This window comes from Pongo abelii, chromosome X (genome assembly GCF_028885655.2).
Source record: "Pongo abelii isolate AG06213 chromosome X, NHGRI_mPonAbe1-v2.0_pri, whole genome shotgun sequence".
Taxonomy (NCBI): Eukaryota; Metazoa; Chordata; class Mammalia; order Primates; family Hominidae; genus Pongo; species Pongo abelii.
This window is the reverse complement of record NC_072008.2, coordinates 13,676,215-13,691,530: the sequence shown is the minus strand read 5'-3', so window position 1 is coordinate 13,691,530 and position 15,316 is coordinate 13,676,215. Positions and strand designations below refer to the sequence as shown.

General features: G+C 41.2%; 1 protein-coding gene and 1 long non-coding RNA gene across 3 annotated transcripts in view; one reads left to right on the top strand and one right to left on the bottom strand.

The window, feature by feature from the left end:
• The window catches only part of LOC129052892 (uncharacterized), a 73,270-nt gene that overhangs the window by 15,189 nt on the left and 42,765 nt on the right, over positions 1-15,316 (top strand). The window lies entirely within an intron of this gene.
• The window catches only part of EGFL6 (EGF like domain multiple 6), a 63,438-nt gene continuing 52,227 nt past the window's right edge, over positions 4,106-15,316 (bottom strand). The window contains exons 10-12 of one of the 2 annotated variants that reach the window (XM_024241039.2): positions 14,001-14,105; positions 10,616-10,881; positions 4,106-4,687 (exon numbers count right to left, since the gene is read on the bottom strand). In XM_024241039.2, coding sequence (XP_024096807.1) covers positions 4,577-4,687; positions 10,616-10,881; positions 14,001-14,105 — 482 coding nt within the window. In that variant the 3' untranslated portion in view covers positions 4,106-4,576. The remainder of the gene's footprint in view (positions 4,688-10,615; positions 10,882-14,000; positions 14,106-15,316) is intronic. The other variant, XM_024241040.2, reaches the window with a different exon arrangement.

The window sequence follows — 15,316 nt, the reverse complement described above, 5'->3', positions numbered from 1 at the left end:
AACAGAATAACAGCAATTTTTAGGGAACAAGGGAAGACAACCATAAAGTCTGACTGCCTGCGGGGTCAGGCAGAATAGAGCCATATTTTTCTTCTTGCAGAGAGCCTATAAACAGACGTGCAAGTAGGGAAGATATCGCTGAATTCTTTTCCTAGCAAGGAATATTAATAATTAAGACCTTGGGAAAGGAATGCATTCCTGGCGGGAGGTCTATAAACAGCTGCTCTGGGAGTGTCTGTCTTATGTGGTTGAGATAAGGACTGAAATACGCCCTGGTCTCCTGCAGTACCCTCAGACTTATTAGTATGGGGAAAAAATCCCGCCATGGTAAATTTGAGGTCAGACTGGTTCTCTGCTCTCAAACCCTGTTTTCTGTTGTTTAAGATGTTTATCAAGACAATATGTGCACAGCTGAACATAGACCCTTATCAGTAATTCTAATTTTGCCCTTTGCCTTGTGATCTTTGCTTTTGTCCTTGCCTTGTTACCTCAGAAGCATGTGATCTTTCTTCTCCCTTTTGCCCTTTGAAGCACGTGATCTTTGTGACCTAATCCCTGTTCACACACCCCCTCCCCTTTTGAAATCCTTAATAAAAACTTGCTGGTTTTGTGGCTCAGGTGGGCATCATGGTCCTACCGATATGTGATGTCACCCCTGGAGGCCCAGCTGTAAAATTCCTCTCTTTGTACTCTCTCTTTACTTCTCAGACCAACCGACACTTAGGGAAAATAGAACCTACGCTGAAATACTGGGGGCAGGTTCCCCCCACAGGGACATCCTGGTGAATGTTACTTAGTGTGTACAAGCAAACAGCCAAGCACTGCTCAGTGGTAAATAATTTGGGCAGCACTACAGGTTTGTGGAAGGTTGAAGATCATGGTTTTGTTGAAGGCTCAGCCTGCACAGTTGTATAACTTTCTCTAACTGTGCTTAGCAGCCTGGAGACATGATGGAGAAAAGAAGGCAGTTGGGTTGATTGGGTGCTCTTCCTGGTGGCAGTGGAAGACACACGAGCCTGGGACTTGAGGGACATTGACAAGAGTGTCTTTGAAGAGATGATGGGCCTCAGAGTCTAGGCTATGTTTTATTAGAGAGGAAAGTCAAGCCAAGAGGAGGTCAAGAGATAGGAAGAAAATGGAGATGTCAAGGGACTCGAGGTCTCAAAAAGGCCAAAGAGTAAGTGTAGGGGAAGTAGGATGAGGAGGAAGCCAGAGAGACCAGAGAGTGGGATGTTGGAGTTCAAGAGTTCAGAGGCAATGATCAAGTCCAAGGGGTGGCCATGGTGCAGTGACTGAGGAGGAGGTGATGGTAACTGGGATAGATGAGGTCAAAGGACTCTGAGGCTAGGATCTTGGATGGATATTTGCATGGATATTGCCATGCTGGTCAATGACAATGGCTAGCCAGGACAGAAGGCTGTAGTACTACTTAACTGCACCTCCAAGGAACAGCAGCTTTCACATTACAGAAATAAGAGGTGGTGAATAAGAGTGGAGTAAGGAGAATGCCACCCTCAACTTTAGACCCTGCCATGTGTGGAGTGTGGGAAGATGAGTGGTTTTCATTTGATAAGGCTGCAGGGGGAGAGGTGTCCCTGGGAGGGAGCCCAGTTTCAGCTAAGCTAGAGAAATGCAGGAAGAGACATTTAAGCATGAATTAAGATGGAGGGGGATTTGTTTACCAGACAATGGCTCACGTGTGATGGGGGTAGAAATAGTGGGGAGAAGTGCCAAGTAGAGTGAGCCCATAACAGAGTGGGGATGAGAGAGGGGGAGATGATGGGTGAGAAGAGGGGGAGTTTGCATGTTGGGTGGTAGCCAGGGGCAACAGATGTGGAAGTCATGGCTGAACTAGCTGACCTTAAGTTCTGCAAAGGAATCTAAGTATGATTTAGTGCTGGTGCAGACTAGAGCTGATACCATAGGCTATTGACTGGAATTCCAAACAATATGTTGGTATTTAAGGATCTAAGAAGTTAGTCCATAAGACTCTCCCAGGAGAGTGATCACTTGGGTCTGCATTGTGCTGTTTGAAATCCTAGATAGGCCAAGAGAGGGCTTTTCTCTTACTTAAGAAAATGTCCAGCAGTGACCTGTCTGGGACAGGGGTAGAGACTTCACAAAATCATCAGGGACCCAGGCTTCCTCCAGTTATGTACTTCACAAGGTGAGGGCCTTGCCCTCTTGATCACAAAGTGGTTCATGGACCTCCTGCCTTTACAGCCACATTGCAAGCAGGAAGGAGGAAGGGAAATGCCAAAAGAGGGGTCTGCCAGCTGGAAGCCCCCTTTAATGATCCTTCCTGAAAGCCCCAAGAATGACTTCAGCTTCCATCTCAGGGGCCTCCCCATCTGTAAGAGAGGCTGGGAAATGCAGTCTATTAGTTGATCACATTGCCTACCTCCCCCTGCTAAAAATCTATTTATATGTGGTCATACTGGTAAGGAAAAAGATGAGAATGGATATTGTGTAGGCAACCATGGTCTCTGCTGCAGACTTTAGAGAAACATGAAACTTAACTGAGCTTTGTGCACTGATTTTCTATCCATATGTAGCAGAGTTCCCAGGTCTCCTTATTTCATTTCTGGTTTAACATTTCTTCCTTTAACCTAAATCACTCAGGCACTGTCTTTCATTGTTAAGTTCTCCCCTCCATTGTCCTTTCTTCTTTTTTTCTTTTTGAGACAGGGTATCACGCTGTGGCCCAGGCTGGAGTGCACTGGTGTGATCACAGCTCACTGCAGCCTCAACCTCCCAGGCTCAGGTGATCCTCCCACTTTAGCCTCCTGGGTAGCTAGGACTACAGGTGCACACCACCATGCCCTGTTAATTTGTGTAGTTTTTGTAGAGATGGGGTTTTGTCCTGTTGCCCAGGCTGGTCTCGAACTCCTCGGCTCAAGAGATCCACCTACCTCCTCCTCCCAAAGGGAGTTGCTGGGATTACAGGTTTGAGCCACCATACCCGGCTCCATTGTCCTTTCTTCTAAGCCACATTGTGCTCTCAAATGTCCTTGGTCATGGAAGAGACAGGGGGTCTTCTTCAAGTTCTACCACAATATCAGAAATCACCTATATCAGTTAACTTTTGCTGTGTAGCAAACTACCCCAGAATTTTGTGGCTTAAAATAACTATTTTTATTATCTCTTAGTATTCTGTGGGCTGATTTGCCTTACCTGGGCAGTTTTTCATTTGGTCTCACCAGAAACACTATTTTTGTGGTTTCCATAACTAGCAGTTATCCTAACAGATACAGTTACAGTCCTATATAGATTTTGTATGCCCAGATTCTCTCACACTAGGGAAAAACAATGTGGTCCCCACCCCATCTTAAAAGGTTGTGTGTGTTGGTTGTATTAAAGAGAACATTGTTGAAGAAGAATTACTTAGGGTTTAAGTATTTAAAAACCTTCAAGAGTGGGATTTTAATTTTATATTAAAATTAAATTTTAAAGATTAGAAAGTGGATCACCTCTCTTTTTTTCCTACCATGGTTCAATGCCTTAATTGCTTTAGGTAACAGAGAGCAAATATCTGGAGAACCTTCTGTTTGGAGGGTATCTTAGACCTGTTTCTAACCCAGAATCTTAAACAGAATATAAAACCGTCCTCAAGGAATACACTCAAGATTCCTACACAAAGCTCTTCCTGAATTTGGAAGAAAAGAGTAAGACAAAGAAGTCATCCATGTTTCTTTGAGTCCTGCTACCAGCTCATTTAGTTTTAGGTAGTTCTCTGAGGCTTTGAGCTCAACAATATATGCTGGCTGGGTGCGGCAGCTCACTCATGTAATCCCAGCACTTTGGGAGGCTAAGATGGGAGGATTGCTTGAGGCCAGGAGTTCAAGACCAACATGGGCAACATAGCAAGACCTCATTTCTAAAAAATAAAAAACAAACAAAACCCCAATATATGTGAATCTGCTTTGCAGTTATAAGGCCTAATAAAGCAGTCATATTTTCCCATAATAGAAAGTACCTTTAAAGAATATGAATAGTGAAAAGAATAAAAACTACATTTTCAGAAAAGCAAATAATCATTTACATAAGTAAACACAGAATCAAGAACATATTTTCTTACCTAGAAAAATTAAACCATGACACAAGATGATGATTTGGATATTATTATTACAAAGAATTTAAATATACAAGCTTGGCTATGAAAGACCCAGCTAAGCCACTTAAGCAAAAGTCTATCTTTGATGTCATAGTTTCCAAGAAGTATCATAAGAGTCAAACAGTTAAACATTTCTCTGTGCTTTTTTTTCTATTTTCTAGAAATGTAGAGAGAAGCTCATCAACTTACTTATACAAATCAGATATACTGGGGAGGGGAGATAAACTGACATTTCCATATTTTATAATATAATGTGGAAAGATTCAGAAATGACTGAGAAGATACAGTGATATGATATTTAAAGCAAATATTGGCATATCTTATATAAGAAAGGCATCTTACAATAATATTACTACATTACAATTTTTCAGCTAGTAATTCTAAAATGCCAGAGGTCCTATGATGCAATATCAAAAAAACTAGGGAACTGACATACAAAGTCAAATATAAAGATAGTAACATTCAGTCATCCACAGATAAAAGGCTATCTGGACATAAGCCTGAAACAAGCAAGACGCCATCCACTGCGATTTCACCGGTTTTGCCCTTGCCACGTTCTGCTTCAAAAATGATCTAATAATGGAGAGAGAATAAAAAAATTACTCCAAACTGTTCAAAACAATGATATAATCAAGCTATTTAATAGCTATTAACTCGTGTCCCTATTTCATAGAAACCGGCTTCGACATTGAATATACAGTAATAGATTATTTTTTAGATGCCAGGTGTCTGCACTGAGAGAACTAGATTTGGTGAAAACAAGGTCATAGCAAAGCCCACATGGATTCTGAAAAACGCCATAAAGTTGAGAAGAATAAGATTTAAAAGGAAATTTTGGAATTCCCATTTAAAAAAAAGCAAAACAAAAAATAAAATATGGTTTTCTTTACAAAAACCAAGTGAGAAGAAATTTAATATTCCCCTTGAACATCTAATAAAAAACTATATAGTCAAGGCCGGGCACGGTGGCTCATACCTGTAATACCAGCACTTTGGGAGGCCGAGGCGGGTGGATCACAAGGTCAGGAGATCAAGATCATCCTGGCTAACACACAGTGAAACCCCGTCTCTACTAAAAATACAAACAAATTAGCCGGGCGTGGTGGCGGGCACCTGTAGTCCCAGCTACTCTGGAGGCTGAGGCAGGAGAATGGCATGAACCCGGGAGGCGGAGCTTGCAGTGTGCCGAGATCGCGCCACTGCACTCCAGCCTGGGCGACAGAGCGAGACTCTGTCTCAAAAAAACAAACAAACAAAAAAAACTATATAGTCAAAGATAGATTTTGGTAGTTTATAAGAGTGTAATTATTTTTCTTTTTCTTTTTTTGTTTTTGAGACGCAGTCTCGCTCTGTCGCCCAGGCTGGAGGGCAGTGGCGCAATCTCGGCTCACTGCAAGCTCCGCCCCCCGGGTTCACGCCATTCTCCTGCCTCAGCCTCCCGAGTAGCTGGGACTACAGGTGCCCGCCACCATGCCTGGCTAATTTTTTGTATTTTTTAGTAGAGATGGGGTTTCACCGTGTTAGCCAGGATGGTCTCGATCTCCTGACCTCGTGATTCGCCCGCCTCGGCCTCCCAAAATGCTGGGACTACAGGCGTGAGCCACCATCCCCGGCCTACTTATTTTTCTTAAAATATTGGTTAATATATTTGGAGATTATCTGGAATGTTGTTTTCATGTGTTGAAAATATTTCATAATATGCTATAATCACTTTTGTCTAATAAATTTATTAGTAATCAAAAGATAAACTTCTTTATAGTTTAGAAATTTCTATATAGAGAGAACAGAGGATGAATACTAAAAAAATTATCTTCAAATTGGACACAAAATGACAGGGGACTCATTTAACAAAATTAAGGATTATACAGTGACTATTTTATATTCATTCATTTATCCAAACATGTTTTCAAATAAATATAATTAAAATCAATATTTGCTGAATGAAGGTTTTGTTTTATTTATTTATATTTATATTTATTTTTTTTGAGACAGTCTTGCTCTGTCACCCAGGCTGGAGTGCAGTGGCACAATCTCAGCTCACTGCAACCTCTGCCTTCCAGGCTCAAGTGATTCTTGTGCCTCAGCCTCTGAGTAGCTGGGATTACAGACATGTGCCACCATGCCCGGCTAATTTTTTAAATTTTTATAATTTTTAGTGCAGGGTTTCACCATGTTGGCCAAGCTGGTCTCAAATTCCTGGCCTCAAGTGATCCACCCACCTAGGCCTCCCAAAGTGCTGGAATTACAGGCATGAGCCACTGCGCCCAGCCTGAATGAATGTAAGTTTCTTCAATAGTGTAATGTTTTTTTAAAAAAATAGTTCATGTTAATTTTATAATCAGATAAAACACTAGAAATATTTGTTAAATTCAATAATTATGAAAATAGTAATAGCTACAATTTATGGAGCACCTATCCAGTAACATTCACTCTAAAGAGAAGTATGTCTCCCATGCCTCCCATAAAGAGCGGACTAGGCCTAGAGGGTTTCTACAATCTTCAATATCCAAAATAAGCAGATTTAGAGGACAACAAAATGATCCTGATTCAAAGATGACTAAAGTCACCCTGGAACAAACATAGAGGGAAAAGAATATTTCATTTGGAACATGGTATTCTTTAAAATAACATGCACATATAGCCTATCAAAATGAAATTCAACAATAGCCTACGTATACGGCAGTTACAGATAAATAAAAATATACATTCATATGCAAAGTAAAATGTGAAATATAAAAGCACTCATGTTACTGTAGTATGATTATGAATCTTTTCTTATTTTCAAAAAAGTAATTTCCTTTTGTCATTTCTAAACTTTTTAAGTTCAAACTTATATAAATTCAAACTTGTATAAATTGGCATTTTAAAGAAAGATCCTTTAAGAATCATGCTCACAACAATGCCATCATGCAATTATTCACTATCCCCAGCACCATCTCTTTTTTGCTTAATAAAGAATCACAGAATAGTCTTCAGAAATGAAGCAACTTTAGGCTTGCTGTCATCACCATATCCAGTTTTCTCTGGCTCTCCAAAGAGGAGAAACCTCAGGGAACAAATGGAGATGACAAGGGTCTATGACTGCTCAGTACCTGGGCTGCTCTCTTTCGCTCTCAATCTGAGTGCATTTTCTTGAGAACTATTGGAAACAAGTTATTACTAAGCAGCCAGTGATAGCATAACTGGGTATAGAAGTTTCTTTTTCCTCTAGTCTCAGGAGGGAACTGCTTTCAGAAAGATGTTCCTTTTGCACCCAAAGGAACTTTTTTTAAAAAGTAGGGGTGAGCCAAACAGCAGACCCCTCACAGCAGCTGCAATGGGTGGGATAATGAGGGTGGCTATGTCTACATCTTGGCATATGGTGGCTTTTCCAACACTAAGTCCCTTGACTGATAACCCCTGGATAACTAGAAATAAATGTCAGGATAATTAATTGACATACTAATTTTGTGTTTTTCACTATATTTTTACCTCCTCTATCCCCCCAAAAATTAGGCAGGATTTTAATGTTCTTTTTTATCAAGGAGAGTTGGGATATAACAATCAAAAGCAGACTTTTCTGGAAGATGGTCCCTTCCCTGACGTTTGTTACCCACAAGCTTAACTTTCTGAGACTGTGGCTGAAGGTAGAAGGTTAAAAGTTAGAAGTGGTGAGGGGAGCCATGAGATTCTCCAGAACTAGGATGCTGTACCACTGCATCTCCCTGGCAGAGCCCTGGGCAGAAAATGGTTGCCTGATGTTCCCATTGAGGCTAGATTCTCAGCAACAAGATTCCAACCCCAGTAAAGGTTTGTGTGTCTGGGCCTGGCATGGAAGTTGAAGAGATGAGTGACTTCAAGGGCCATGTAGGTGCAGAAGATGTGGGTATCCATGGCCCTTATGATGAAGTAAAGATGTGCTGCCCCCTTCTTAATGTCTGGACCATTTTTAGCCTTTCAAAAGCACAGGCTACCCTAGGGAGGGGGCCCCTATCCCAACCCTGAATGAGGAAATAGCCAAGATTAAATTTCCCCCCAGCCTAATGGGATGGGGCTGTGGATTCAGAAATAGTTTGATTTCGAGAAAGTAATGTGACTTACCTTGTATGCCCAAGTTTATGCAGCAAGAGTCACATCTGTTACAAATGTCCACAGCCAATATGACATTGCTAAACTGGAATATATTCTTTAGTCTGGATTAGTCAGCTTCCTTACCCTTCAATATTCCCCCATCAAGATTTCCCCTAGAACTGAAGAATTCAAGGAACAGATGCCTGGGTCTGAGAATGCCTCTTATGAAAGCACTGCTGTGTTCCAGTGTGATTGCTGGCCAGGCTCTTTGGGGGCATGTCTACAGAAATGTGCATTTAAAAAAAAATCACTGTTTTGCTAGTATACCCTCCCTGCAAGCTACAATGTTATATAAAAAATATTCTCCATCACATGAATTCGGTCAACATCAAAGTAATTATGAATGCTGTGCAGAGGCATGTTTCAATTCTCCAGCAGGGGATATCATCCATATATAGCATGGCTCAGTGCCACAGTCCCCAAACCATGCCGCAAACACAAGAAAATATGTGGATTGGATTTGTATTGATTTAAATGTACTGCTATAAGAATAAACTCAAATTAATGCATGTGTCATTCCTAAACAAGCACTGGCTGCTTTTACCTCAGAGGGGAAGAGTGGTTAGGAAATTCATTAACTGGTACCCAACATATACTTTTATTTATAGTCATGTCTCATGACATATTTTAAATAAGATGTTCTGCTTTAATTAAACTGTGACATGTAAATGAAAAGATGTTAAATTTGCATTAGTCATCTTTCACAAGCAAAGTATAAATGGAATCCTAATACATGGATCTACTAATTGTTCTTCCTATTATCACCACTTAATGTGCCTTTTTCTAGCTTTCACCCTTTTTCCTTCCCATCTTGACCAAACTTTTTGTTTGTTTGTTTTTTCGGTGTTTTTTTTGAGATGGAGTTTCACTCTTGTTGCCCAGGCTTGAGTGCAATGGCACGACCTCGGCTCACTGCAACCTCTGCCTCCCGGGTTAAAGCGATTCTCCTGACTCGGCCTCCTGAGTAGCTGGGATTACAGGCTTGCACCACCACACCTGGCTAATTTTGTATTTTTAGTAGAGATGGGGTTTCTCCATGTTGGTCAGGCTGGTCTCGAACTCCCAACCTCAGGTGATCTGCCTGTCTCGGCCTCCCAAAGTGTTGGGATTACAGGCATGAGTCACCTCGTCTGGCCTACCTTGACCAAACTCTTTATAACATCCACAGTGGCTGCCTTCAGGCTCTGATCCCTTCTGTTTTCATCTTTCTGAAGTGTGACCTTCGACCCTTCCCCTCCAAAGAAAGAACTCTTGCAAAGGTCACTAGCCACCTCCTGATGGGTCAAACTGGATAGACTCTTTGCCATTTTTATTCTGTTTGTTCTTTCTCAGGGTTTCATCCACTTGACCAGCTTCCTCTTAAAACTCTGTTTCCTTTTCCTTTGTTAAACCCACTGTGCAATAAAAGATTAACTCAGTAGGTCTGGTATGTCCAAACCCTACACATTCCAAAGAAAGGTTTGGCCCTTGACTGGTTCTTAGGAGATAACCTCTAAGCCCTTGTAATATCCTCTTTGATTAAGAGTGCCTTTGTTTATCTGAGGCCTTGGGCCATGCCAGATAGTTTATGGTAACAATGTGACTTATGGTGGGGGTCTTGAGTCACATGGTATCAACTTGACCACTAGAGAGGCTGGAGACTAGATAACTAAAGTCAGCTATGCAGGTGATCACATGGGCATACTGACCCCCAACAAAAACCTTGGACACGAAAGTTTGGGTGAGCTTCCCTGGTGGGCAATACTTTGTAAGTGTCATCATGCTTGGTTGCTGGGAGAATTAATAGCTGCCCATATGACTCTACTGGGAGACAAAAACTGTAAGCCTCTGCCTGGTCTCTCCTGGATTCTGCCCTATGTGTCTTTTCCCTCTACTGATTTTAATCTATACAAACTGTACTTGTGAATATAACAGCTTTTCTGACTTCTGTGTGAGTCCTTTTAGGGAATCACTGAACCTAAGGGTGGTCCTGGGGACCCTGACAATAGCCACTCTCTCAGTTCAGTTTAAAAAAACATTAAAAAAAAAATCACCTTCTAGCTGCCATTAATTGTAGTAAGTTCTGGGCATAGAATGAATGAGCATGACATTCTTTTACATACTACAGAATGTATAGCATGTATAGCCTGATTTGGAAGGACGTTGGTGAGAGGAGCCTGACAAACAGGTTATTTCCATAGAACATGATATGCATATGCCAGATAAGTATCCATGAGTTGTGCCGATTAATCACCTTGCCTATTCAGCTCCAGAACATATTCTTTAAGTGTAGGAAAAAGTCTTATCGTTGTATCCCTAATGCCTACATACTTCAGTAAATGTTTTGTTTCATTTGTTAAATCATTGCAAAAGAATGCAAATATTGAGTTTAATCATTTTTTTCCCACTTACACTTTTGGTAGCATCAGTTCCTTGATACAGCTGAATTTTCCCTGTCTTCCACTTTTCATCCTCACTCGTGGTCTCCTCCCATGCCAGGGCATTGTTACTGTTTTTCACAAACACTCGAAGTTTCCCGACTTTATCTCCGGCCAGCCGGTAATCAAAGAGCAAACAGAAGTTGCTTTGGGGCTGCAGGTCAGGGAGGAGAAGTTTCAATCGGCCAATGTCTTTCTTGTGACCTGCCAAGGCCGGAACTGCCATATAGTAGCCAATAGCTTTAAGAGAAGGGAAAAAATGCACAATTAATGAGGCAATTGTAAGGAGTTTGGCTTTAATGCATAAAAAAGCTATAAAAAGTAAACAATAGTCTCCTATAGGGAAAGCTGAAGTCCTTTTCATTTTGAACATAGGAATAAAAGTTTCATGCTAAAATGGATTTTAGGGATCACACAATTGAAATATTTTGTTATATAGACAAACTGATGGTCAGAAAAACCGAGGATTTTTTTGCATACACAAAGCATACACAAAGATATGGGGTAAGAATCTAATTAAATGATCCTTTAGCACTGCAGGTAATCTGCAGTTGATGGAGAACTTGTGTTCCATAATTTCATTTCCATTTTGGTGACTTGAAACTTAGAATGCATTTCCCCACTGAGTCAATGACATGTAAGATGATCAGCTCCTTAAGTGGGTCCAGAGTGTGGTGTTTAATCCAAAACACACCTGCACCTGTACTAGTGGTTGCATGGAACTCAACTACCATGTGTAACATATCACTCCAATTTCTGATTTAGGATGACAAGAACACTCTCCTTCAAATCCTGCAAATCTTCTAAGTATCTTTTAACCTGTGGTATAGTGGACTTTTGCTCATCTCCAATCTTCAGGTTGTGGCTTTGATGAACTTGGGCAAAAACTCTCAAAGAGTAGGGTCTGAAGAAGTTGTAAGAAGGAAAAATTTCTATAGAAGCCAGGAAGAAGACATTGGGGAATGGGTGGTCTGCTACTGCAAGTCGGAGATACTTGCAGGACCCAGGCTGACATTGCCTTAGTTTTCAATGCATCCAGAATCTGGTCTTCTTCCCCAGCTAGTAGGGTATCCAGATTTAGCAAATAAAAATATAGGATGCCCAGTGGAGTTTGAATTTCGATAAAGTACATGTCCAAGACATACTAAAAAGTATTAATTGCCTGTCTGAAATATAGGCATCCTATATTTCATCTGGCATCTCTTTCAGCTACGCTTTCTGTCACCTACTGTGGCAGGTTTCCCTTTCTCTCCCAGATAAAGTCTGCTTTGGGCTGTCTTTGTGGTTTTATCCCTCTAATAATGCTAACTCTTTCATGTCTCTTTTCTTTTTTTTCTTTTTCTTTTTCTTTTCTTTTTTTTTTTTTTTTTTTTTTGAGGCAGGGTCTCACTCTGTCACCCAGGCTGGAGTGCAGGGGTGCCATCATAGCTCACTATAGCCTCAAATGCCTGGGCCCAAGTGATCCTTCCACTTCAGCCTCCTGAATAGCTGGGATCACAGGTGTATGCCGCCACACCTGGCTAATTTTTTTCTTTTCCATTTTTTCGTTTTTTATTTTTTATTTATTTATTTTTTTGGAGATGGAGTCTTGTTCTGTCGCCCAGGCTGTAGTGCAATGGTGCAATCTCAGCTCACTGCAACCTCCGCCTCCTGGGTTCAAGCGATTCTCCTGCCTCAGCCTCCCAAGTAGCTGGGATTACAGGCACACACCACCATGCCCGGCTAATTTTTGTATATTTAGTAGAGACAGGGTTTCACCATGTTAGCCAGGATGGTCTTGAACTCCTGATCTCAGGTAATCCACCTGCCTCGGCCTCCCAAAGTGCTCCCAAAGTGCTGGGATTACATACATGAGCCACTGCACCCAGCCTATTTTTTTTCAATTTTTTGTAGCAATGGGATCCCCCTATGTTGCCCAGGCTGGTCTCAAACTCCTGGGCTCAAGTAATCCTCCTGCCTTGGCCATGTTTATTTTTCATATTTAGCTGTACAGAGGGAATGAAAAGCTTACCTAGAAATCCAATGGAGGTGCAGGAGGAGCAGGGGTATGACTTGAATGATGCAGAAGCTGAGAACCCTGGGGTTATTTGTGAATTGAGTGTTTGTAAATAGGGAACTTCCCTCGGACAGAAGACTCAACTTAATTAAGACTTAACATAACCTTATATCAGCTATGGAGGTCCTGGAATAACCTATGGGCTCCCAATATGATATAGCTCTGGTAGACATAAATTTAGAGATGCCATTATGGAAGAAACGAGAAACTCAGGTTAGTTATCAACAAGATAGCTTTTCCAATGATATGATGTTTTCAGCCTGGTTAAATTTGCCCTTTGCTTACACTGAATCTTTAGTAAAAGTCCCATTCACACAACTGCTGTGTGAGATGTGTCCCCTCTCCCCTAACCCCAAGTTCAAAAAGGAATTCTTGTTAGGGGATATCTAGGTTTTCTGATTGTATGTGAGGGCATGAAAGGAAAGATGTTGGAGAGGAATTAGTCTAGAGGAAGGATCTAAAAGAAAGATCTTTTAACTGAGGGCTGAGCCTATACATCCCCAAAGAAATAATTTGATTGATAAGTAACTGGAGTCCCTGAAGGTGTAACAGTTGTCTTTAATTATATAGTCAGTCAGGAGACAGAGATTCAATTTGTGCTCTAAATGGGATCTGCAAGACAAACACTAAGGGGATAGTTAGGGTCCCTCAACAGTGTTTAAGTAGGCAATGGGAAGGGTGGGAAATCTGCAGGTCACAGATAAGACTGAGAAAAATTCAAGGACAGGTGGCTCGAAAGAAATCCTCAAGCAACAAATAGAAGGGAAAGCTCAGTTCAGGAGTTCAGGTCATTGACTTGATGTTCATTACGGTTTTCATGCTTTGAGGGACCACTCTACTAAAACACCAGGTTTAGGTGGAGGTCATATTTCCTTTCAAGATTTATTTCCCCCATGAAAACAAAACAAAACAAAACAAAACAAAACAAAACAAAACAAAAACTACAAGATGCTATGGCTGGTAAACTGGGAAGAAGAAACCACTTCTTTCTGCCTTTTCCCTAACTCTCCCAAACTTTATACAAATCTCAACATCTCTCCCTCAGCAGCAGGAGAGTGAATATGGAAGAGGTTTGCTCCCATATCCTTTGTGGAGGCAGGTGTGTGGGAGAGGGATTAAGTAGGAGAATATATGCTGGACCAAGTTAGTCATCTATCAAGGGAGAGCTCAGAAGGTCTAAAAGTTTCCAAAAATGACAAACAACCCTGCTCTGATGAGTAATGGGAATAACAACTCATCACTCATGGAGGGCTTTCTATCCCTTCACCATATTGCAGAACATGAAACTGTCAAATATAAATACCATTATCTCGATCAGCAGGATTCCAGTCAAAATCATCTTCTCTATCCTGTTTCCAGTCACAGATCCCATGATTGAAGCTGCAGTCAACCGAGATATTTAAATCTGCTAAAAAGAAAGAACACATTTCATAACCCCTAAGAGCATTAGGAAGATATCTAACATTTGGGGCTTTGGAAGGCAATACCTTGTTTTCAGTTGCACAGAGTACAGATCATGACATACCCTGTTTTGAGTTATGTCTGTGAAGCCATTCTGAACAAATTCAGTTGTGATCTTACAAAAACAAAAAGCTTTGGGAGGCTGAGGTAGGCGGATCACGAGGTCAGGAGTTCAAGACCAGCCTGGCCAACATGGTGAAACCCCATCTCTACTAGAAATGCAAAAATTAGCTGGGCATGGTGGCAGACACCTGTAATCCCAGCTACTTGGGAGGCTGAGGCAGGAGAATCACCCAGGAGGTGGAGGTTGCAGTGAGCCAAGATCACGTCACTGCACTCCAGCCTGGGTGACAGGGTAAGACTCTGTCTCAAAAAAACAAAAAAACAAAAAAACAAAAAAAAAAATCCAAAACAAGACAAAACAAAACAAAAACCCTTTAAAAAAAAATAAGTAATGGGCGAGAACCCCATGCACAAAGAGAAACAGAATATAAGCAATTGTTTATCGAATTCAGGCCAGAAAATAAAATATCTCCTACCCAAATAAACCAGTGAAGACCTTGCCAGAACTTTCTACCTTCTTTTTCTTTTCTTTTCTTTTTTTTTTTTTTTTTTGAGACAGGGTCTTGCTCTGTCACCCAGGCTGGAGTGTAGTGGCACAAACACAGCTCACTACAGCCTCTACCTCCTAGGCTCAAGTGATCCTCCCACTTCAGCTTCCTGAGTAGCTGGGACTATGGACACATGCTACCACGCCAGCTAATTTTTAAATTTTTTTTTTGTACAGATGGGGGTCTCATTGTGTTGCCCAGGCTGGTCTTGAACTCCTGGGCTCAAACGATCCACCTGCCTTGGCCTCCCAGAGTGCTGGTATTACAGGTGTGAGCCACCGTGCCTGGCCTCTAAACTGTTAATGACTGCCTTGTTTAGATGTGTCAGAGAAATATAAGAGTTCATTCAGCTAGTTTTAAGTTTTGAACCAGTGCCTGTGGTTACTTTTATGTAGATCCTGGCCCACTGTCTGTTTTTATAAAGTTTTATTGAAACACACTATGCCCATTCATTCACATAACATCAATGACTGCATCTGAGCTACAATGATGGAGTTGAATAGTTGTGAAAGTAGTTTATGGCCCACAAAGCTTAAAATATGTACTA